General features: G+C 42.3%; 2 protein-coding genes across 3 annotated transcripts; both read left to right on the top strand.

The window, feature by feature from the left end:
- The first annotated feature begins 20 nt into the window (after positions 1–20).
- On the top strand, positions 21–17,940 carry LOC117787371. 2 transcript variants are annotated; one of them, XR_004617684.1, is made up of 3 exons: positions 21–90; positions 152–205; positions 17,929–17,940. XR_004617684.1 is itself a non-coding variant. In XM_034625880.1 (2 exons), the coding sequence occupies exons 1-2, from the start codon at positions 67–69 to the stop codon at positions 482–484; spliced, it is 357 nt and encodes a 118-aa protein (XP_034481771.1). In that variant the 5' UTR covers positions 21–66; the 3' UTR covers positions 485–516. The 2 variants fall into 2 exon arrangements, 1 of the variants encoding a protein (XP_034481771.1); XM_034625880.1 differs by lacking the exon at positions 17,929–17,940 and having other exon boundaries at positions 152–516.
- LOC117787370 lies at positions 1,684–2,362 on the top strand. The gene is made up of 3 exons (XM_034625879.1): positions 1,684–1,748; positions 1,798–1,910; positions 1,969–2,362. Exons 1-3 carry the CDS (start codon positions 1,725–1,727, stop codon positions 2,237–2,239), a joined length of 408 nt encoding a protein of 135 aa, XP_034481770.1. The 5' UTR covers positions 1,684–1,724; the 3' UTR covers positions 2,240–2,362.
- Positions 17,941–24,089: the final 6,149 nt, after the last annotated feature.

The following is a 24,089-nucleotide window of genomic DNA, read 5'->3' as shown; positions in this document are numbered from 1 at the left end:
TAAGACGAGCAAAAGGCATTTATTTATGACTTTGAATAGGTCACTCTAAATTGGACGTTGACAAACATGAATGTCAATTTACTTAGCTCGGTAAGTTAAATCTTCAACTGAATAAATGTATGAATAACACTAGATTTTGGTACTTGTTTAGTTGCTGCTTATGCTCATGGCTAACACGGCTATCTCGGGTCCGGTTCCAAATTACGTAGAAGGCAGCCTTATTTCGATACCCCTTGATCGCAATGGATACCCAATGAGTTTCGACAGCTATAATCAAGTTAGTAATGCAGACTTGTTAAAAGCCTTGTTGCCGACCTCTGAGAAAGACCAACCTGCCGCCAAACTGACCGTTACCTATGAGAACAAGGCCAATGAATTCCGAACGGTAATTCACAATTTAACGGAAGAACTTGCGGATGATTCAGATGCTGCAGAGCTAGAGGGAGGTCCATTTAAACTTGAAGATATGCATGCTATTGGATAAAGGAAAACTTAAATTGAATCTAAAAAATTGTAGTAAATATCAAATATATCTTTTATTTAATGATTTTTAAATTGCTGCTTTACGATTCCAACACTTGTTATGCAAGTCTGTAAACGCTTTGTTATTGGCCAACATTTAACATTCAATTAGCCAAGTTATGACGAATCGATTCTTTGTTTTATATATTCTGAACATAATAACTTTAAAACCGTCGAAAAGTTTTCTATTAACACCTTTGGACTACATCTGCCCAAAACAACAACAACAATAGCCATCAGTTAACAGCGAGTGAAGAAAGCTTTGCTCAGCCCTAAAGGACTTTGGCCAGTATCTTTGGCTTAATTGCCAAGCCAGAGCTGTTAATGACTGCCAGCGGGCTGCTACCAGTTTCAACTTGAGTGTTGCAAGTTGCAAGTTGCCATCGGCCAGTTGCAAGTGGCAAAAAGCTAAAGAAAAAGGCAGCTTCCGTTCCCAGGCCGGGGCAGAGTCGCTGTCCAGTCGGTGTCCAGTCGGTGCCCAGTTGCTACTCACAAAAGAGCCACGGGGCACACTTCCGGCATAAAAATGTGTGCCATAAAAGTGTCCGTCCGCCTCAGGTGAAATAAGTTAATACCCTCCAAAATGGATTGAAAAGTAGCCGTTGTCCAGTAGACAAGCCAGTGGGCAGTCCACTCTCACTCTCACCGCACCTAATACACGTATTTGTGAACTCTAACTAATGGCAAATGGAGCGGACTTAATAGTCTGCTTAACTCATGTTTTCAAGCGCAAAATGCCCCAGTAAAATACCTTTCTAAAAACCTCTTAAAATTGATTTATGTCAATTCTGAATAATTGGCTCCTGTGGCTAAGCGTCTAACCCATTAAGTTCAAACAAAGACTAAATATACAGTTAATCTTCACTTTAAGTATTTTTACTAAATAAGTACTCATCGTTATGGAGGTGTGAATGATTCCCTCCAATTAAGTCTGTATAATTTAATATAATTTGAGCAGTAATCGTTTTATAATACGAGTAAGCCATTAATTTTCAGATGAGAGATTTGTGGGTGGCTCAATCGTCATACAATTTCAAAGTGCAGGTCGATAATTTGTTTGTTGTTGCGATTGACATCGAAATTTAAAAACTTGTTTGCATCTCAATTATAGCGACTACATTTTTGGACCCAGAGATGAGTCGATGGGCGAGTCGGTTGTCTAGTTTATTGCCAGACTCAGTCTCAGATAGTTCGACGACAAGATGTCTGCGAATTGGTTTACCTCGGTAGGCAGTAGTTTTACAGATTTTTGAATTTTTTGTAAGCTTTGTTTAGTTTATTCTCGTTCTCATTGCCAACACGGTGCTTGCGGGGCTTTTGCCACGTATTCAAGATGAAAACGTTCAACTGGAGCCCACTGATAAAAACAAATACTCTTATACTTTAAGGTGAGTGCTCAGATCTTTTCCAGACCTCATAGTAAAATTTTTTTTACCTTGGATATAGAATAATTCATCCAGATAGCGCTGTGCGTGAGGAGACAGTGGAAGAAGTCGCACCTGGAGAGCTGGAAGTGAAGGGCGTTTTCACACAGGACTTTGGGGATGTATCTGATCCCAAAGACAACTCAAATCCGGAAATCTTTAGCAGAGTTTTGGTGGTCACCTATGAGTCAGGGATTAATGGTTACATAGCCAAGTACAGCTATGTTCTAAAGCCACGTGAAACTCCAACCCTATCACTCAGCCCTAATCTCTTGAAGGCGACACTTGGTTAAAATTAATTAGACTTAAGCATTGAATTTATTTAAAATTAATCTTAATATTTTTTTTTTTGCGGTGTATTAAAAGTTTTCTTTTCAATCGATTAAGTATCGATTGACCGCCAGATGGCGCTGCAAATAATTTTGTATAATTTTTCGTATGGTTGAAGAGCCTTGTTTAGTGGATCATTTGTGCATCACTTTCTTAGTGATTTCCCGTTGTTTGTCGGTGTTTTGGGCTTTGCACTTTAACAACGCATCCATAATCACTTGAGTTGGTGTTGCCAATGGCCACTGCCTGCCTGGCTGCCTCATAGAGTTGCCCCTGCCAGCTCAGCTGCCTCGAACTGTACTCCAAGCACGCAATCAAGCGGCAAATCAACAATTTTCCATAGCAATGAAGCGAACGGTTTGGCTTTGTGCGGGTGATTGACGCTTGTTGCATGCAACTGCAGCGGCAACAACTTGAGCCAGTCGATTTTTAAGTGGTCGTAACCGCAACGTGAAAATACTTGGCAAATGGCCCCTCGGGCCCAACTTTCAACAGCCAACAGGCCGACAATTCGACAATCCGGCAATCCGACAATCCGGCAGGCCAAGTAGGCAAACAGGTGAAATGTTTGCTGAAAATCAACAGCTTCGTCGTTGGCCTTTCTAACGTGCCACACTCTGTACTCTGTGCTCTGTGGCAGCACTCCCCCGCCCATGCCTCCGCAGTTGCTGGACTCCTCTTCCCACTGTGCGTGTGTCAATATGCGTGCAACAAGTTTGCCTTGGCGCATTTTTGTGGGTGCCCCACACTTTTAAATTTATTACAACTCGATTACTTGTACTTACCACATTTTTTTTTGCCAGTTGCCAGATATCGATCAGGGTGCCCCGTTGGCCCCGACTTGCCACAAACTGAGCTGCAGGCCGCAGCTCGCATGGCCATCGATCGCCCACAACAACAAGAGTTCTCCTCGGCCGGGTCTGCTGCATGTAAATTAGCATATCGTGCGCGTAATCTGGCCAACAGGAGGCTCCACTTTGCATCCTGCTGTTGCTGTTGCGGCATGCGAAGGCGTCATCGGAATCGGACTCGGACTCGGAATCCCAGTCGCCAGTCACGCAATGAGCCACAAGAAAAGCTGCAGCAAAAGCTAAAGCCAAACACTGACCACTGTGTGGGCAGCTGACTAGTCTCCACCTTAGTTGCCTCTGCTGTTGCTGTTGCAGTTGCAAGTCCATTTGCACACTGGTCTCTTTGTGCGTGCTGCACTTTAGCTTAATGACATTTTATCTCTTGCAGCGGCTGCCAAAATTGCGCATACGCAGCGTTGCCTTTGCTGCCTTTGGCTGCAAAGTGTTTGTTATGCAAGCATAAAACTGCCAGAGATTTTTATTGAGTTCAGCATTTTTATGCAATTGGCAGCGGAAATTGTGCACATTGTTTTTTATGCCATTTTAATATGCAAACGTTATTTTTTTTTTGGTGTGTTGTTGTGTTCGCTAACACACAAAATAAAGGCAGAGACAACCTTTAGAACTTGAACTGTTTGTCTATGCATGCTGCTTGCCAAGTTTTCAACTGTGACTGGTCAAGGAACCCAATGGCAACATTAAGTCACACCATCAAAATGCATTTAATTCTGTTTTTATTGAGTTGACAAATCCAATTAGCAGCAAGTTTTGGCCATTTTAAAGGCAAAGTACTACAAGAGCCCTTAACACACTTGAAGACACACACAGAGAGAGACTCACTTGCTGGTCATATCCCCAAAGCATCGTCGCCAGCTCGCTTTAGCACTTGCCCGCAATATGCCATTAGAGCTGCACGAACTTTTGGTCCTTCTGCGGTGACTTTTGCTCCTGTTCCTATTCCTATTCCTTTTCCTACTGCTGTGGTTTCAGCCGCATCCGCATCCGTATCCGCATGGGCGACACGTTGAAGCCGCATTGTTAACTGTTTGACTTTTCTTAAACTTTTGCCAGTGTCTCTGACTCTGACTCTGTCTCTCTGTCTCTCTCTCTCTCTCCGTCTCTGTCACTTGCAGGCGGGCGGGCAGCGCATAAAAAATGTATACCAAATCCCTGCACTGCAGTTGCAGCATTACGTGGTTAGCGAATTTATTATGCAGTGCTTGTGGCAAACTCTGTGGCACTCTGCTTGTGGCAACAGACGCAGCCACAGCCGCCAACGCTCTCTCTCTGTCTCACTCTTGCTTTCTCTGCCTCTCACTCTTTGCATGTGAGCTAACAAATGGACCAACTGACTTAGTGGCAACTGCTTTTTTGGCTGCTTTATATCGACTAATTGCCTTTTAACCAACAAATCGTGCAAGAAATCATATTGAACCAGGCGCTATTCATTAGTTCTAAAGCTGTGAGACGCTCAAGTGCACTTGAAAATATTTTTACTGTCAGCTGTAGGCGACTAGCAGATACACTACCACAAATTTAAAAATAAAATACACTGATAAATTATTTCACAGATAAATTAAATTTAGTTTTCTATATCAGTAAATTAAATAGAGATAGTTAATCAACTTAAGCTATTGCTACAGTCAATATTCCCTGTCAAGGCTAACAAATGGAAAAACAAAGCAAATACATGGCACATGGACTTGGGATTCATATAAGGTTACAGTTCTCGGTTTAGTCTTGACTTGAACGCACTTGCTTAAAAATTCTATTTCTTAAACGTGCTCAGCGCATCGTCATTGGCATCCTTGTGCTGACTTGAGGCTGCGGCTCCTGGCCGGCTGCGAACTATAGCTGTACATATGTAAGTATAGTCTTCAGATGTATACATATATATAAATATATCTATAGATGTTGATGTTGACTTGGCCAGGGACTGTGTCTTGGCTGCTGCTGTGCAAATTTAAGTGTTTTGTACGTGCGCCAACAGCAATTGGCAAATTCAAAGGCGTGTTAGCATGCCATCAGCAAAGTCGAGAAGAGGGCGACAGCAGGGGAGATAGAGAGAGAGGGAGAGAGAGGGGAGCAGAGGGCAATCCGAGTGGCAAGTCGAGTTGAGTCTCCGGACGAACTGCATACCCAGGAGGGTGTTTGCGGGCGAATTATCCTTTCAATTTGACTTGGCATATGTGTGTATCCGCCAGCTCTCATGTGTGTGTGTGCGAATGTGTGTGTGTGTGTGCGAGTGTGTGTGGCGAAATCGCATTTTAAATTTGGAAATGTCTTGAGATTTTCTTTAGCCAATTCGCATGTCCTTTTTGCCATATTGACGTATGCCTTGCGACCAGTTCCTTTTGCTACTTTCGTATGCGCTAGGGCAAATATCGCAATTGATTTATATTGAAAAGTCTTAACCCATTGGTGTCTTGGCCACTTCCTGGGCCTGGCTGTACAGTAGCTCGGCATGGAACTGTATCTGTGGCTTTTAGTCTGATGGCTTAGACAGAGCGGAAGTCACATCAATTGGCCTGGTTGATATGGCTCGGCTGCTGTGTAGGAGCTAACATGTCTGATGCATCTGCTAATGCCACAAATTGCGGCAAACGAGTTCTGTGGCGACGTGTCGCGACACAGCAACAACAACAACAACAACAACAACAGCAGCAATAAGAACATTCTGTCTGCAACATTTAATGATGATTTCATGTAGGTGCCGCCAATAAACTCAATGCTTAAATATTGCATTATTAATGTTGCAGCCTCAACGATTCTACAAAGCGACTTTGCTCATTTGATTCATAATTAGTTGGCTGCGTCTTGGCGTCTGCTGCAGCAGCTGGCAACAGGTTGCAAGAGTGGCAAGAGTTGCAATCGTCGCTGCCGTTGACACATCAGTTCTCGACGGACGGACAGACAGACAGACAGACGGACAGACAGACAGTCGGCGATTGGCTAAACGTTTTATGGCCACAAAGTACCGTTGACAATGCGATTGGGAATGGGAATGCGAATGTGAATACGCCCTGCAGCCAAATGTTGCAAACTTGCCAACTTTATGCAAAATGCAAATACATTTTGGCTTCAACTTCGGCTTCGAATTCTGCTTGGCCAAGTCTCACGCAGCTGACGAATGGCAAATGGAATCGACGCATCTAAAGACGTCTCTGAGCCTAGCTAGATGATTAGAACTCTTTAGAGAAGTCACTGAACTGTAAGTTAACTATTTTTATTTGTTTATTCAATTATAGAATATGCTGCATATTTTTATAATATTTAAGAAATCTTAGATTTAAGATTTATGAATATATAAATATATAAGTAGAACTCCTAAGAGATGTCACTGACCTGTTAGTTAACTATTTTTATTTGTTTATTCAATTACAGAATATAGTGAATAATTTTCGGATATTAAAAAAATTTAGATTTAAGAATAAATGTTAAAGTTATTTGGGAAAAAAAAGTATTATTTTCATAGAAAAGTATTCAAAGTGTGAAATAAGCTAAACAAATAAATTTTTCAGTCTGAAATCATTACGATCTGATCGTAGAAAAACTTTCATTCTTTCTGTATATATTGCTCATCGCCTTAAACTCACTTCATGCTGCTTTCGTCACTAACGCGGACAATTTAGACTAATTCGGTTAGAAATCCAGCTTGTTGCAAGAGTGAAATTTTAGTGTCGAGTGTTTCAGTTGGACTCCTGAATGTGCAACATTCCCTAGTATTTCAGGACATCAAGCGCCTGATCACAGTGATTATGAAATTAAACGCCTGCCCAGCCCTATTGCCAACGCTGCAAATTGATACCCGAAACAAATGGACACGCAACGGCAACTCCAGTTGAGGCAACAGCAGCAACACTGACGGGGCAGCAACGGGGTGCAACGGGGAGCAACGTGGGGAAAGAGCGGGCAGAGAAATTGGTGTTCATAATTCATGAGAGTGGTGGTGGTCATGTGGCTCATGTGGTGCTCAGCAATAGCAAGTGCACATAGCTCAATGCTGTATGCTGTATGCTGCATGCAATTATCCAGTGGAATAACACCTTCACTGGTGGCAGCGACTGTGTGGCAGCCACCACACGCTGCCAATTGCTGTGAGTGGCCGTAAAAGGCGTGCTGTAAGTCGAGTAGGCATACACCGAAGACATATCGTTCAGACAGACAGACATATGTAGCTATTATTTTATTTTAATTTAATTGAAACATTTTTAGCTGCTTCGAGGCGACAATCGATTGAAGTGCCCGATGTTGCTGCTGCTGCTGCTGCCGTTGCCGTAGATGCCATCGATTTGCATGCCACCTCGAGTTGCAACGACTTCGATTTCGATTTCGAGTTGGACTCCATCTCCATGTTGCGATGCTTGTCGCCTGTCGCATTGACAGACGCAATGTCTCTCTGCCTCGCTCTCCCTCTACCTCTCACTCTGTCTCTTTTCATTGCTGACTGACAAACAACAACGCAGACGCGTCTGCAGCTTTGTTTTTGTTAAATTTTTTACTTAATTAAATTTGAATTTGTAATTTGCGCGGCGTTCAACTATTTTGCGGCGACGTTGAAGTCAAAGTCGACGCCTGCAAAATAAATCTGCAAGCCATATGAGCTATGTTGTTCATGTTGTTGTTGTTGTTGTTGTTGTTGTCGATGTTGTTGTCGTTGCAGGCCATTGCCATGCTCTTGCCATGTTGCTTAGCATTGAAAATGATGTACAAGTTGCTGTTGCTGTTGCTGTTGTTGCGTTGGTGTTGCGACCAGACCAACGCCTGGCCGATCCTCGAACCTCGCTCCCTCTCTCTCTCACTCTCCCTCTCTCTCTGATCATTGCCCTGCTCTGTCTGTTGCTCTGTCATTTTGTCGGCCATGACTCTGACTCTGACACCGACTGACTGACTGTTGCGTCTGTGAGTCTGTGCGCACTTGCAGCAAACACTCCCACCCAGAGGGGGCATGCTGCAGTTGCAGTCAGCGCGGCACAAGATTTATCACATTGTTCCACAGATTGTCTGCAGATTTAATACATGTATATATATATATGTATGCACGTTGCATATAGCTAGAGGATGAGTCGCCAATGCACCCGCGCCTACCACAACAAATCCAAAACATTCAGCGACAGCTAAGTGAGTGCTGCTGCGACGAGGGTCGCTCGAGACTTAGTTAGTATATAAATAATAAGATCTGTTGGTATAGAAATATTTTTTTTCAACTATGAAAAGTAAACTGTATGTGTAGATATTGGTTTCTTCTAGCAAACTGTATCAAAATTGTAGGCAAAAATTAAATATTTTGTTAGCTTTTGTTGTAATTTTTAAAAATAACTTATTTTTAAATCAATTTTTTAAACTTTACAATAATTTCCAACGGTTCGCAAATCTAGATCTAGATTTATTACTTAACTATACCTTAATTAACTTGTATTTTCCATTTTTTTGTATTATTTACAGTGACTAATAAAGACCATAAAATGTATAACATGTAAAATATTTGATTTGTATCCAGAATATATTTTTTTTATTTTAAATAAACTATCCTTTTCATTTATTATTAATCAGAGTTACTACTAAAGAGTCAGAAATATTTATAAAATATATAAAATATTTTATATGTATTTAGAAGTACTTTAGAATTTTATCAGAACATTTTCGCAAAGTTTTCATATTCCTCTCGCTGGAACTATGAGTGCAGATCAGATCAGTGATCTGTAAGTCTGTTGAACTTCAGTGCAAATCGCATATTTTAGTGTGCAGGGAAAACTATTTGGTCTGTTTCTGTTTTTTCCGTTTTTTCTGTTTTTTTTTTTGTCAGTCTGTCTGCCAGAATGCCGCACTCGCGTCTGCAATTGGCAATGTAATGAGCTTGATATGCATTTTCCAAAATCACATTAAACAGATGTCGCATAAAAGGAGTAGTCGATGCGGTTGTTGTTGGTGTGGTTGTTGTGGTTGTTGCTAGTTTGTCGCCCTCGTCGTCGCATTGGTCCAAGTCCAATGTTGCAATTGCAGTTTGTGGGGGAGTTGTGGGTCTGTGTCTGTGTCTGGGGCAGCGATTTCCTTGTTGCATGTCACATTGCATGAGATTGGATAAATTTCCAAGTAAAAACTTTTGCTTTATGTCGTATAAATAGCCAACGAATATTCATTTGAAATTCATGCTCTTTGAGTCGTTTTTTAAACGAAGCATAAACTGTAACAAATTTTATGTTTCAATCAGACAAATTGTTGAAGTCTGTTGCACGTTGTTGGTGGCACAGGTAGCAACTATAACTCGCCTGGTGGTCGCTTGCCACATCAAATCGAATATTTTAATGTGCTGCCAATCGAATTGATTTGATTTCAAACTCAATTCCCACACACTCACACAGATTGGAATTATACATAATAACAATAATAATAAAAATCATTTAATTTCAATAATTCGAAAGTTGCTTTCGAACTGTGGTCTTAATGAAAGGTCTTTTGGCTAAGCTGCGTGGCTTATCGCTTGCTTTTCGTCTATGGGCCTGGCCTAAACCAATGCCTATGTGAGTGGCACCCACTGTGCGGCGCACAGTGTTGTCCATGCAACTCTGCGTCGGCCTCACCAATTCAAGTTAATTACTTTTCACTGCACTTGACTTTGGTCACACGCTCAATCTGCCACGACCGCAACGTCGACGGCGATGGCGACTGAGATGGCGACGACGACGACATCGCTCGCTGCCCGTGGCTTTTCTCACCAGGGAAATCTGGCAACCAGGAAACACACAAAGACACTGAGATATATACAGATACAGTGAGATCCCAGCTTGCTGAGTGGCAGCACCAGCCGCCACAGCATCAACTCCTGCCTCAGTCGCTGTTGCAGCCGCATGTTAATTTTCCGCATGCTAAACTTTTAGCACAGTAGCAAATGCAATGCCAGAGACGCGGGTGCCGGTCACTGTGACTGCGAATGTGACTGTGAATGTGACTCTGTGGTTGTGAACGTGGCTGTGGCTGGGGCTGTGGCTGTGACTGTGTTTGCCTGCTTGATGGTCAGTGGTTACTGTTGGCCATTGGACGTGCCCAAATCGCTGCTAAATTGTTATCTATGAGTGCGGCGTGTGCGCTGGCATTTGGCAAAAGCCTTCGCTTTGGCATCTACTCAGTCTGGTAATTAAAAACACATTCAATGTGCGCAAAATCACAGGCCAAGCCAACAGCCAGGCCAGCAGATGCCAGCAATTTCCATTAGGGTTATGGACCATACCATGCCATGCCACACCAGAACAGAACGGACCAGACCAGACCGGACTGGGCCATTAACTCTGCTTGTTTGACACATAATTCCATAACTCGCTGCCAGATCGCGGCCAGCGGGTTTACTCGTATCTGCTCTCTGCCCACCTCGTGCAATTATTCGCTTTTTGGCAGTGCAAACAATTTCGATTTATCGACGGAGCTCACGCGGCGCATGCGTAGAGTCCGAGTCCGAGTCCAAGCACTGAGACTCTAAAAACTGACTACGATGGTGGCCCCACTCAGGGAACTATGTGTGTGTGTCTCTCTCTGTGTGTGTGTGTGTGTGGGTCGTGCGGATTTGATTGTAATTGCATTGCATTACATATTTTTATTATGCCTCAAGGTCGTGTCATTGTTGCAGCATGCCGATCTATATGCAATATTGGACAATTTTTATGCAAAAATAATCAATTGCAGATTTGTTTTATTGACTTTATTGGCAGTCACAGGCCCAGGGCAGCAGTCAGACAGACCCCAGTTATACGATATGCATCGAAAAGTGACAACTGTGAGCGATAGATTTTTTGTATGTCAGGAAATTGAGTCGGCAAAAATGTTATTAGCTGGGATAATCAATTTTATATAAAGAAAAAACTATTTTGTCGATAAACGAATTAAATATAAGTCAAATAAAATCTATAAATAATTTAAAATTACACTTATAGCTAAAAAAAACTGTGGTTGTTTGGCGCTCTAGCATTTAAGGCCTCTTCTTTCATTGCATGACTTTTCATGCAAGTATTTCGCTTTTCTAACGTATGGCAGAACCCTTCCCTAGACAACAGCAACCAAGCCCGTAATTACCATAGCATTTTTCCAGGCACTGTCACTCAACGGAACTGAAAATTACAAACTGCAACTGACAGTTCTCGTTTTAGCCAAACAGTCGACGAACAGTCAACACTTTCCAGCCGACATCGAAAAACAAAAGCGTTAAAAAAAAAACCTACGAAATGAAGTGTTTTATGACATATTTAACTACCATTATGCACATTATCCACTTAGCACAAATTGCCGCCCCCTGCGACTAGCCAACTAGCCAAATATATAAGAGTATTAACAATGTAAAGAGAGAAAAACCAAAAATAAAAATACCAAGTACAAAAAAATTAGTCTAGTTGGATACAAAGAACGACAACGGCATAAAAAATGTGGCAGCACATAAATAAAAATTTAATTTTCCGCCTGTCCTTTATGTATTTTTTTTATATATTTTTTTTGCTGCAACACGCGATGACGCGGCCAACAACGTCAAAGTCTCCAACTCATTTCGCTCCGCCTGTAATTATGTAGAGTAGACAATGGGGGGAGAATGAAATTGCCAAAATATATTTAAGAGCGGCGCATGGCATTTTATTTTATTTATATGGGCTCTGTCTGGCATTTGTTTGTCTGTCCTGAGCCACGAGGATTTGCATGGGGATCAGCGTAAATATTGTGGCACGACGAAAGGCTGGATACTTAGCGCCCAATTTGCTGGGACCACACGACGTATGTGTAATCTGCGCTGTCCATTTGACAGCCACCAATGGGCAACTTCATTAGGCGCACAAATTAAGCGATAAAGCTGTACGAAATTCATTAAGCAAATTCTCATACCGAAATCAGGCAACACAATAGCACTTTTGGTATTAACAGATGCCCCGAACTTGGCGAAAGGTGTTCAAAGAAAATGTCCAGGAAATTCAAGTATGGGAAAGTCGAAGCTCTAATGCGCTCTCTAAACATTTTTGGCAGATTGTTGAATGCAAATATTTCCCTAGATATTGGAATGTAATTAAGATATGAGCAAGAGACGAATAGAGAGAGAAAGGGAGAGATTGGAAAGGACAAGAAATATTTATGAAAATTTCAACTCGATGAGCTAAAACAAACACTTAAATTAAAGATATTTGAAGACCGGCAAAAGATATATATGATGTTATAAATAGGTAAGCTGTTTATTCATTATGAGAATAAAGCTAAGGCAATAAGTAAAAGCGATAGAATATATGTACATAGATTGAAAATAGTTAAATAATTGTGTAAGTTAGACTGGATACAAATTAAACTATTTAATTTAACAGTCGAAATAATTTAGATAATGATAACTATTTTATTAGGCTTTTATAAATAAAATTAAATGATGAAATAGGATTTTACATGAACAATTCAATTAATTTGTATATGATAAATATTAAAATAAAAAGGATAAATCTTAAAAAAGTCGTGGCTACCCCTTCTTGGAATAAAAGGTATCTAGCAAAATGGAAAGGCAATGCCACAGGCAATTGCCAAAAAGTTGCGCATGCGCAGGCGAGATGGAGATAGAGATTCGATTCATTCGATTGCAGTTGGAGTTGGTATTGGAATTGGGGATTGTTGGACCATTCAACTGGTCGACCAGGTTGCTTGCCTAGTTGCTAGTTACTAGTTGGCCTGGCTGGCCGTGTGAACGGTCGCTTTGTATGTTAACTACACGCATGTAAAATGTACTTTCGATAGCAATCTCTTAGTCTCTGTCTCAGTCGCAGTCGCAGTTGCAGTTGCAGTCTGCGTCGCAGTCGCTGTTGGCGTCGCAGCTGGCGGCATAGGTAAAGTCGTTGCGGGCTCTTTCATGGTTGCCATTAATTAATTGAGCACACACTCACTCCCTGCTTGATTCCTGATTCCTGATGCCGATCCGATCTATGTATGTGCGGCTTGCGTCAGGCTTTTGTTTGCTTTTGGCCAATCTGCGGCGTTGATCTCTTGAGGCGTTGCAGTGGCAGTGGCAGCTACTGAGCGGCTGAGGCTGAGGCGTTGCAGCATCAGCATCTAATGCATTGCCGATAGGCTCGCTAATCCATTTAATTATTATTTATATCAAGATTGTGGCACATTGAAAGTAACAAAGAGATTCTTTGCCGCCTCTCTGGCAAATTTTACTTAATGTTGCAACAGCCGCCGCATTGTCTGTTCTCGCTAGCAGCGACGCCGACTGCGGCAGAGGTAGTGGCAGAGACTGGGCTGTGGCTGTAGTAACAAAAAGTGCGCCGAGAAATGCAATTAAAGTCATTTGCTGTTGTTGCTGGCGACATAAAATGCCGCTGCTCCGACTCCGACTCCAGCCCCTACCTCTGCCCTCAGCTGTTGCGGCGTCGGCGGCGTCGCCACTTTTTGCATGCCACAAAGTTTTGTGCGCCTTTTTATGCCCATGGTAGCGATGCCGCCGCCAAGAGAATGAACAGAGCGAATGCGATTCGAACAGGATGCCAACTTGCAAGAGACAAAAAAAAGCGTCGGTCCGTCCGTCTGTCTGTCCGTCTGTCTGTCCGTCTGTCTGTGTGTCTTTCATCTCATGTCGGTGGTCGTTCGGTGGCTGTTAAAAACCTCCTACTTTTCCTGCATTTCCGCTCATAATGATCATGATGATTGCATGCGTGGCTGATGGGATTTGAATGTTGCAAGTTGCCAGTTGCAAGTTGCCAGTTGCCATCGCCTCTCACAACTAACTCTTGGAACGTTGCGAGTACAGCTTGCCACATATCACACACATACTTGTACTCGTACTCGTACTCGTACCTTGTATATTGTGTGTAATTTGCACCAGCATCGTGGGAGCGCACCTTTCCTTCAACCTGGCTTGAACCTGGAAAGCTCTGCTTGACCGCAGGCTGTGGCTACCGAGCTGACCGAACTCAAGTTGCAAGTGTAAGAGCTGGGGCAAGATCTATGCTGGGAGCTGCAGGCTGCACCTGTTACCCATCTGGAGCCATAAGTTAGCCCGTTGATGCCACATGATAAGCGTGCACAGCAACAGCTCGTAAACAGCAAAGTTTTGTCTAATAAATTCAACGCTTGCACTTAGTAAATTTTCGTGGCTTCGCATTATTTTGAGCACTTCATCATCAAATGCAGCGCAAAGTTGGCTCTTTTTTATGCGCAATTTACTTTGGCCAAAAGTCGCATAAATCGTTCCGACCCGAGAAGTACCTGGAGATGGAGACGAAGACAGAGACAGAGACAGAAACTTTGGGTTAACCCAACAACAGCAGCGGCAGCAGCAGCTCGCTCCAAGCATCCAAGGTAAAATGCTACCCACAATCCGCACACAAAACACTTAAGTGCCATAAAAGAGATTTTTATTATGTCTTGTGCGCTGAGCAGAGCCCCCAAAGCAGAGGTAATTTTTTTCTCCTTTTTTTATATATGTATTTCACCTTTTTTTTTTTTGTTGTTTATATTTTTGCACATGTGGAAAGCATAATGAATCTGTCATGGTGAATGCCACGATTCTGTCAGTTTAATAAGTGCGTCAAATTTTTGGAACTCGCTTTAAACTATTTTCTGAAATTTTCCATTTGAGAAGGAGCACAACTAATCAATTTTATCTTATGGTCAACACATAAATATTAATTTATTTTAAGCAATCAACCAAAACTATATTATAAAATATTTATTATACATTTTTCAAATTATTAAATTCTTTGAGTTACGTTCTTGATTATTTTAAAATTAAATAAAAATGGTGTTAATCTAACAATAAAAAATATGCTCAATATTATTTGATTATAATAAAATACATTTATGCTTCGTTTTATATTAGTTAATCTATATTTCCTCCTTATTAAAATTATAAAAAAACTTCAATGATTTATGAAATCATATTTCTCAATTGAAAACAGCTAGGTAAAATACTATGTAAAATTCTTACTAATATTCAAGTTATATCTGAGGGCAGAATTTATAAAATTAAATTAAATTATATTTTTTTAAAGCCCAAAAAGAGTATTGCAAAAGCGACTTGCCATAGTAGAGATTGTTTTTAAATCTCCCCCGCTCTCTATGTGTGTGCTCAGCGCTGTTACAAATATGTGGCAGACTGAAGATGTTGCCTGACTTTGGCTCTGGGCTAGTTGTCTTCTCCTGTCTCCATTCTCCTCTCTCTTTTCTCTCGCCTCCTCCTGCTCATCCTCGAAATGCGCTCAGCCAAGCTCTGGCTGCTGTTTATACGTACTTGTTGCTGACTGACTCCGTCTGTCCGCTTGTCTGTCGTCTGCTTGAGCAGCTTATGCAAATTGTGTGCTTATTGCCTGGCCATGTGGGTGTCAGCCAGTCAGGCAGTCAGTCAGCTATTCATCCAGTGAGACGATAGACTTGTTGCCTTTGTTGACATTTCGTCAGGCTAAAAGAGACTTGGCTCGGCTTGTTTGTCAGACAGCTTCAAAGTAGGCTTGGCAGCAGTCATCAAATCTTTGGCTCACTTCCTTCCAGCAATATAATTTGCAGTCCTATAATATAGCTGCAATAGTTGCTCATCTGTACAGGGTTCAGCATTGGTTTGCCCGCCTACTATTTGCCCTATGATGACAAAGTTTTCGAGGGTGTCTACATTATGTGCCCACTTCCTTTCTTTGTATATTGGATAGCAGCATGTAAGGACTTATATTAATATCACAGTCTCACCAGATGTTCATTATTCCACTATCCTCATATCCATTGAAACGCAGCTAAGCTTGGCTATCAACTGAAGAGTTAAAATTTATACAATGTTGCCTGAAAATCTCTCAGTTTAACAATTTTCTGAACTAAAGCTTACATTTAAAAAACCTTGTTAAAAACGGATTTCAAAGATTCCACTCATTTGATTTGGCCATCAAAATGTGGCTGTTGCTTATTCATTAGAGTTCATTAGTTGCAATCAAACTGACCAAATGGACAAGAAACAATTATCACGGCAACGCCTGGCCAAATGAAAATTGCCGCCCGCTCAGTTAGCACGATTGTGGCCAGCAAAAGGCAAACCACTGAAACCACCGGCGTAACCACCGGCGAGAGAGACACCGATAGACACCAGGCCGACAATCTGTTGACCTTCGACGGCTCTTGTGACGCCCGCCCATAGACAAGAGCAAGCCAAGCCAAGCCACAACAACAGCAACAGCAACAACTACAACCACAACCACTGCCAGGCCCCAACTCGCAACTTGGCCAACAAAGTAACAAGTAACAAGCTGGCCAGGCCAGTCTCCCTCAACAACTCCGTCTTTGTCTTCTCCTCGATCTCCGTCAGCGTCTCTGCAGTTCAGTGCAATCTTAGACTCAGTCTTGGACTGATCTCAGCTGCGCCTGCGTCGCTTTCAATGGCGTTATTTATGTTTATTACCTCTAAGGTCGTTCGTTACTCGATGCAGGCCGACTTGTTGCTGTTGCTGCTGTTGCTGTTGTTGCTGGTGTTGCTGTTGTAGCACTTGTTGTTGCTGTCGCCGCTGTTGATACTATTTTGTACGCAGATATCAGTAAATTTAGATTTAAAGTGAATGCGCGCGTTGAGTGTCAAATGCGCCAAGTGTCAAAAGACAAGTTGTTGTTGCAGTTGTCCATGTTGCTGTTGCTGTTGCTGTTGTTGTTGTTATTGCAGGACATATTACATTGGTTGAGTGACTGCCCAAGCTGCCTGCACCTGTTGCTGTTGTTGTTGTTGTTGCCGCATTGCTGTTACAGTTACAGTTATAAAGCGGTGCGGCAACGTCTCTGACTCTACTTGCAACCTGTTGCCCATATAAGTCCAGAGCATAAATTTCCAATTGTTGCCCGCCCGCTTATGAAGACATTCAATAAGCACACTCACTCACACTCACACACACACACACACACACACGCACATACATTATTTACGAGTCTGCACCGAATAAACGAAACGCCAAACACTGAGAGAAAAACGCACAGATTTTTGTGCTAATTTTATCACTTTGTGTGTCGCTCTGCCGTCACGACTTCTGACAGCACATAAATACTCATAATTTATTAATACGGTAAATGTTGCATGCAATAATTTCATGGCGACAAAGGCAGCAACGTGCAACGTGCAACAAGCAACAAGTGTCCACAGGTCGCCAATTGAAGTTTAACTTGGGCTACCACAAAAGCCAGCTCCCAGCTGGGCAACTAAATATTTCTCTAAAGACAACGCAGGGTCGGATACCCTTTCAGTTATCGGGTATACTCATCAAAGAGATATATATCAGTAATAGTTACAAATCTTGCACTACTTTGTACAGATCTTTTGGTAGTTAGTGTATAAGAAAAGTGAATTTAAGTTTAACTGGAGCACACGCAAGTTCCAAAGTCTCTGCATAAATAATAATTTCATCATTGTGCGGCTGTGATGATTTATTTAGCTGACCGTAAAAGGATTGCCTTTCCGTTTTGACCAGGTTCCCAGTGTCCAGTTGCTGCCTCCGTGTTGCTGCTTCTCTCCGGTTGCTGTTGCTGTTGCTGCTGCTGCTGCTGGTTGTCATAAGCGTGAGCGATTTATTGTCATTGCTGGTGGAACACTATGAACTGGCAACTGAACAATTGCACTTTACTTTTTCTCAATTGCTAATTCAATTTTGGGGCTGTCTTGGCAGTCTCTGTCACTTTGGCCTGTCACTTGTCCAAAATAAGAACCCAACGAAAACAAGCTAAATCTGTTGGCTGTCTATCCTTTTTTTTGTTTTTGGTTTTGCCTTGTTGCTGCCAGCAACGCCTTCAAACTTTGGCCCAAGCACAGAGATAAAAGAGAGAGAGAGAGAGAGAGAGAGAAGAAAAACCTTTGGCGAAATATTTATAGCAATAATTTATTGTAGTTTGGAATTTATTGTCTACGACACGTTTCAATTGCTCGTCTGCTGTTAGAGAATTGAGAATTGTTGCAGCACTTAGCGAGGATGTTGCTGGCGGCGACGGCGGCAACGGAGAATCATTTGACACTTGCGAGATTTATCGCCACAGCTCTCAGATGCATTTCTAAGATGCCTGAGTCGGCAGCTAATGGAATCTTAATTTAGCAGTGCCAAAATAAAGGCAGCCACATCAGCAGCAACAACTGCAACAACTACAACAATTACTACACAACACAACACAAGCAACAACACATTCACAAATTCCATGGCAGTTGGCACCCTCAAAGCAATTGAAGTTGGCCAAACATTTAAGTCGACTTGTAAATTGAATTAAAATGATTCGCGAGAGACGAAAGGGATGTCGGACGAGAGCAACATGTTGGCCCGTCGAGCAACTTTTGGTAGCTACTGTTTGCAGGTGCTCTTCCTGCCAATGAAATTAACGCCAACTGCAACATAATTACAATATAAATGCTCAACTCCTGCCTTATATGGGGCACTCTCAATGTCAAGTTGCAAGCACGTAATTGGCGATGGCCTCTGCAATTTGTGGTCATTTGCTGTAAACTGCGGACTGTCGACTGTCGACTGTGTGCAACAGCAACAGCAGCAGCAGCAACAGCAACTGCAGGAACCACCCTCGTTGTATCGAAGTTTCAGCTGCATTATGCATGCTGATTGAGCAACATTTTTGCACAACCCACTGACAAAACAACGCGCCTATCGACAGACAATCAACAACGGCAGCAACAGCAGCAACAACAGCAGCAACAACAGCATCAATGGCAGCAACTGCAACCACATCCTTTCCACCTCCGCGTCCGTTATGCAGTTCACTTCCTGTCCAGAAGCAGCACAATCTTTCATTCATGAAATTTGTTGCCGTTGTCATTGTTTGTGTTGCAAATCAAATGCCCGGCAGCAGCAGCAACAGCAGCAGCAGCAGCAACAGTTGCCGTCTCTTGGCCGCATAAATTGCTGCTGTTGCTGTTGCTGTTGCTGGCGGGGATTGTTGCCCCCGTTCACTGTGTTCCACTTTGGCTACAGCAAATCTGAGACTGTTTTGTTGCTGCGTTTTTGGCTCAGTTATTTTAACGAATTTATTTGCAGCGCTTTCATAGTCAGCGCAACAATTTAATGTAATTTAAATGACGTGCCCAGTACACAAACGCAAAGGACAGGTGCAGTTGCTGAAGAGTCACTCCTCAGTCTGCAGTCTACACTCTGCACTCTACACTGTAGTCTTTAGTCTGAGTCTCAGTCTCAGTCTTCAGTATTCTGTCCGCTGTCTACAGTGGGAGTATGCAGGCCGTTCGCATTTTTCTGCTCGCCAGCGGCGGCAACGGCGGCTCCTTTGTGGCGACATTGACGACAACGACAACGACAACATCCACAACGGACGACGACCGACGACCGACGACAGGCAATGTCGCTATCAAGTTTTTGGGCGAGCGGACACATTTTAATGATGAGTCGGACGACTCTGGAATTGGGCCTGTTGTTGTTGCTGCTGCCGTTGCCCAATGCTGACTCTTCTCCTGGCAACTGTTGCTGCTGTTGCTGCTACAAGGGAAATGCTAATTTGTGTGTGTCGCTCTTTGGTTGTGCCGATCTTCTTGTTGTTTCTGAAAGAGCTTTTGAGGGTATTACAGCTGTGTAATAGACCGCACTCTTTATGCGTGCCTAATCAGCTGAATAGCCTAACTCACATATTTCTGTGGGATTATACAAGTGATATAAAAAATACATGGGAAAATCGACAACTCAACTCTAAAGTGATTTTGATCATGATTTGATTCCTTATCAAGATTGGAATAATCAATTTTTTTAACCTTTACTGTCCATATTTTTCTAACTTTCCCGTTAACACTTTTTCAAAATCTTTAAACTGTGATAACTTTATCAAATTTTGACCTATTTCCTTGTGGAATGTAATTTTAATCATTTTTTGACCTCTAATTTAATTCTGCATCAAAATTGAAGAATTTAATTTTTTGATGCTCACTGTTCATTTTTTCCATCATTTCCCCTAAAAACCGTTTGGGAAAATTTAATATTTGTAACTCTATGTATTACTTTCCAATTAATCGACAACTCGATTTTTTGTTTCGATTTCTACATTTCCGTTTTAAACTCAATTCTCTGCTTGAATTTACATCACAAGATTTAACAAATGTATTGTAAAAATTTTATGAATTACATTAGATAAAAAATTGAATTATTAAGTTTAAGAAGCAAAAAAAGAGCATTAATAGTTCGTGTTGCTCCAGCTTTATTGTCGTTTTGCTCTTTGGCTTTAATCAGTCATGCGGTTGGCTAAATTGAGTCGCCATCTTCAACGCTTGACTTTGGCTATACTCTTTCATCTCTTTCTGCTCTGTCCTCTTCAGCTGCTCTTTGTTTTGTATCAATTAAGGTCTTCGTTTTGGTCCATTTGCGTGGGTCGATTGTCCGATTGTCCGATTGCAGCTGATTGTCTCTGATTGTGCGATGTTTTATGCTTATTAATAACGCTTATTAGCCGTCTGGCTAAGCAGGTGCAAAAGACAGTTAATTAGTCAATCAATGGACCATTACAAAGCCAAAAGCCATAACCATAACCAATCGTCGTGTGAAAGTTCATAAGCGGCCAATAATATTTCCCACAAGCTCAGGCCCAAATATACCGTCAGTTTGAGTTTGAGTTTGAGTTTGAGTTTTGGTTTTCAATTTCGTTTTCAGTTGGTGTGTTATTCAAGAATCAAATCAGGCAAACGATTGTCACAAATTATGCACAATCAATGCATCAATTAAAGCCAAACCGAAATCAAGCAACAGCAAAATGAGAAGCAAAAGGGTAGCAACAATCACAATAACAATTGATTTCAATTTGCAATCAAATTGAAATGAAATCAATGACAAAACAACGACAACTTACACCCGCATACAAGCTGTTGTTGTTGCTGTTCGCTTAATTGATGTTGCTGTTGTCGCTGTTGCTGTCGTCGTCATCGTTGTAGTTGTCGTTGTCGTTGTCGGCAATCCACACCAACTGAGGAGCAGGGCGGGAGGGAGGGTGGCAACTTTTGACTATTGCGTGACGCTGGCTGTTAGAATTGTTGCTGGCAGTCGGCGCGATTTATTTCACTTTCGAGCTGGCGATGTTGCTGCCGTTTGTTGCATTGCCTTTGGGGAAACAATAAAATAAAGTGGCAAACAGTCAACAGTCAACAGCGCCAGCAACGTCATCATCATCATCATCAATGGCAACAGTGTGAAACTTTTTCAATTGACTCATGCGGCAATTGTGTCAATTTGTCAGGCATTGATTTCGATATCTGCTTCGATTTGTGGGATTCGCATTGGGCAATGTGTGGGCAGCAATGATTTGAGTTTATTATGCGGGCGGTCACCCCTCAGTCCAATCACACAGCAACAACAACAGCAACAACAACAAGAGTAACAGTATCGGCAACATGCGGCACTACAACTGCAACAAGAGCAACCCCTTGTCATGTCTTGACCACGCTCAATTTCCATTTTATGCGCTCGCTGTGCAATTAAGTGATTTATCATTTGGAGTTGGTGCTGGAGCTGAAGTTGGTGCTGCAGTAACTGCGGCCAATAGCCAACTTAATTTTAGCGGCAATCAAGCAATAACAAGCTGCAACATGCCGTGTTGCACGATTGCCTTTGACTCGATGTGGCTTTGGCTCTGCCTCTGCCTCAGACTCAGACTCTGGCCGTGGCTCTCATTGCAAACAGCAACAGCAACATCAACTGATATCGATAGCTTTGCCTTTACCTCAACTGCTGATTGCATCTGTTGCAGCAACAATATTACAAGCAACAACAACAGCATCGAGCTAAATTGAATTTGAGAAAAGCCAGCTTCAGTTGCCTCGACTTTACTTTCAAGTGCGGATGGTGTGGCAGCAACTACGTGCAGCAATCAGCAACACCTACAAAAATGCCAAATGATATCGCTGCGTGCGCATCAATTGCAAGCCCAGTCACAGTCACAGCCACAGCCACAGCAGCAACAACAACAACAACACTCCACCTACTCCAGCTCCTGTCTCCCCTCCATGACCATCGACAAGCTTAAGCACATGCATTAAATAATTTTACACTTTGTTTGCCATCTCCGCGAATGCAAATGCGATAATCGCCAAACGTTTGGCAGCTAACGAGACGCGAAACGTTGCAACGTGGCAGCAACAGCAACAGCAGCAGCAGCAACAATTGCAGGTTGTGGGGGATGGAGGAGAGTGTCAATGATAAGACTCCTTTTAGGGCATTGAGCGCCAAGGCCTTTGTCACTTGCCCATACCGCCGTAGTGATCTTAGATCTCGAACAGTCACCGGATGGGGACTTTGTTGGTGTTGCTAATGTTGCTGATGTTGCTGCTGTTGTTGCGCCTCGCGGCACGAGCAACAAATTGCCCATTTTGCTGGCCGCGTACGTGCAGCAATTTCAAATGACATTTTCATTAGCAATTCGTTTTGAAAATTGCATCAAGTCCACAATTCATCGCGATTCATGTGCCTTGCAACTGCAACTTCGACTGCGACGGCGACCGCGACTGCAACTGCAACTCTGCGTGGAGTCAATCGTTTTGCAAAATTTTCTAATAATTTATGTGTGAGCATGTGAGCTGACTGGAAAACCCGACTACAAATTATTGCGATTTCAAGTTAAGCAATTGCAACAAAATGTTGTAAGATTAAAGATATCAACTTGAATATATTATAGTTATTATATAAACGTTGACAACAGAAACAAACATTTATTAGCTTTTAGCTCACTCATTAGTACATTTTTAAAATATTACGAACGTTGTTCAATTACATTTTTCCTATTTAGCAACGAATTTCAAAGGTTTTTTTTTCCACTTTATCTCAAATTCGTTCTATCACTTTAAATCGCCCACAAATCGCCCACAAATCGCCCACAAATCACCAACACATTTTTCACCACACAACAAATTTCGAATCAAATTCAAGCGCTTTGTCCGCGTTCTAATCGCTTTCGTGTAGTTTTTAACAGTTTTCGCATCGCACAAGGCGATAAAAAATTGGCAGTCTGGGCATCCCAAACGCGCTACGACATGAGACAAACGGACGAACAGCCGGACAGCCGGACAGACGGACAGACGGACAGTGGGACAGAGGGACCGTAGACAGAGGACAACTGTTGTCGGCGATCGCCGCCGACGCCGCCTGTCGCTGCCCGATTCTTGGCAGGTCGCTGCACGGCGGCAACATCTAGCAAAAGTTGTACGTGAACAGAGATTAATATGTCCAATTACTGTGACAAAATCGCAAAATGCCGTCTGCATTCTGTTTGCCAAAAACATAGGCTACAGAAATGATCTAATAAGTGGTGCGGAATGCAACGGGTGCTGCTGCTGGTGGTGCGTGTTGCTGGCGATGGTGGCGCGTGCTAATTAGCGTCAGTTGGCGGCACAAAAAGTAAACTAATTTGTGGAAAAGTCGGCGTTACACGTTGCAACCCCATTCTAGTAAAGACAACCCCCACCAACGAGAACAAACAATCAAAAAGAAAACAACAAGAATACATATTTAGAAAAGAAAGAAAGAAAAAATAATTTAAATATGCGCGCGAATATTTTCCATGTCACGTTGAATTGTGCATTTTTTGTTTTGTGCATAAAATTAATTTCTTGTCGTCTTTTGTTGCTCATGTGGGGCAACACGGCGACAGCAGCAACAGCAACAGCGACAGCAGCAACAACATCTCACCTAAATGGCAATACAAAATGGCTGCCACATGTGGCAAAGATTTTGTAACAGCTGCACGGCCCAAAAGCCAAAACGCCAAAAAGCCAAAAAGCGTGCTCTCATTTTTATTTCTTGTGTCATTTCTGTTGTTGTTGTTGTTGTTGATGTTGTTGCTGTTGCTGTTATTGTTGATGTTGCTGCTGCCATGCACAATGTTTTGTTTGCCTTTTCTCATTTCAGACTTTTTATTAGTTGTTGTTGCTAATTTGAGCAGTTTGTCGCGAAAGTAAACAAGAAACAAGAGGCAACAGACAACAGACAACAGACAACAGACAACAGACAAGACACAA

Source organism: Drosophila innubila (genome assembly GCF_004354385.1).
Source record: "Drosophila innubila isolate TH190305 chromosome 3L unlocalized genomic scaffold, UK_Dinn_1.0 0_D_3L, whole genome shotgun sequence".
NCBI classification, from domain to species: Eukaryota; Metazoa; Arthropoda; class Insecta; order Diptera; family Drosophilidae; genus Drosophila; species Drosophila innubila.
This window is presented reverse-complemented; position numbering and strand designations above follow the sequence as displayed.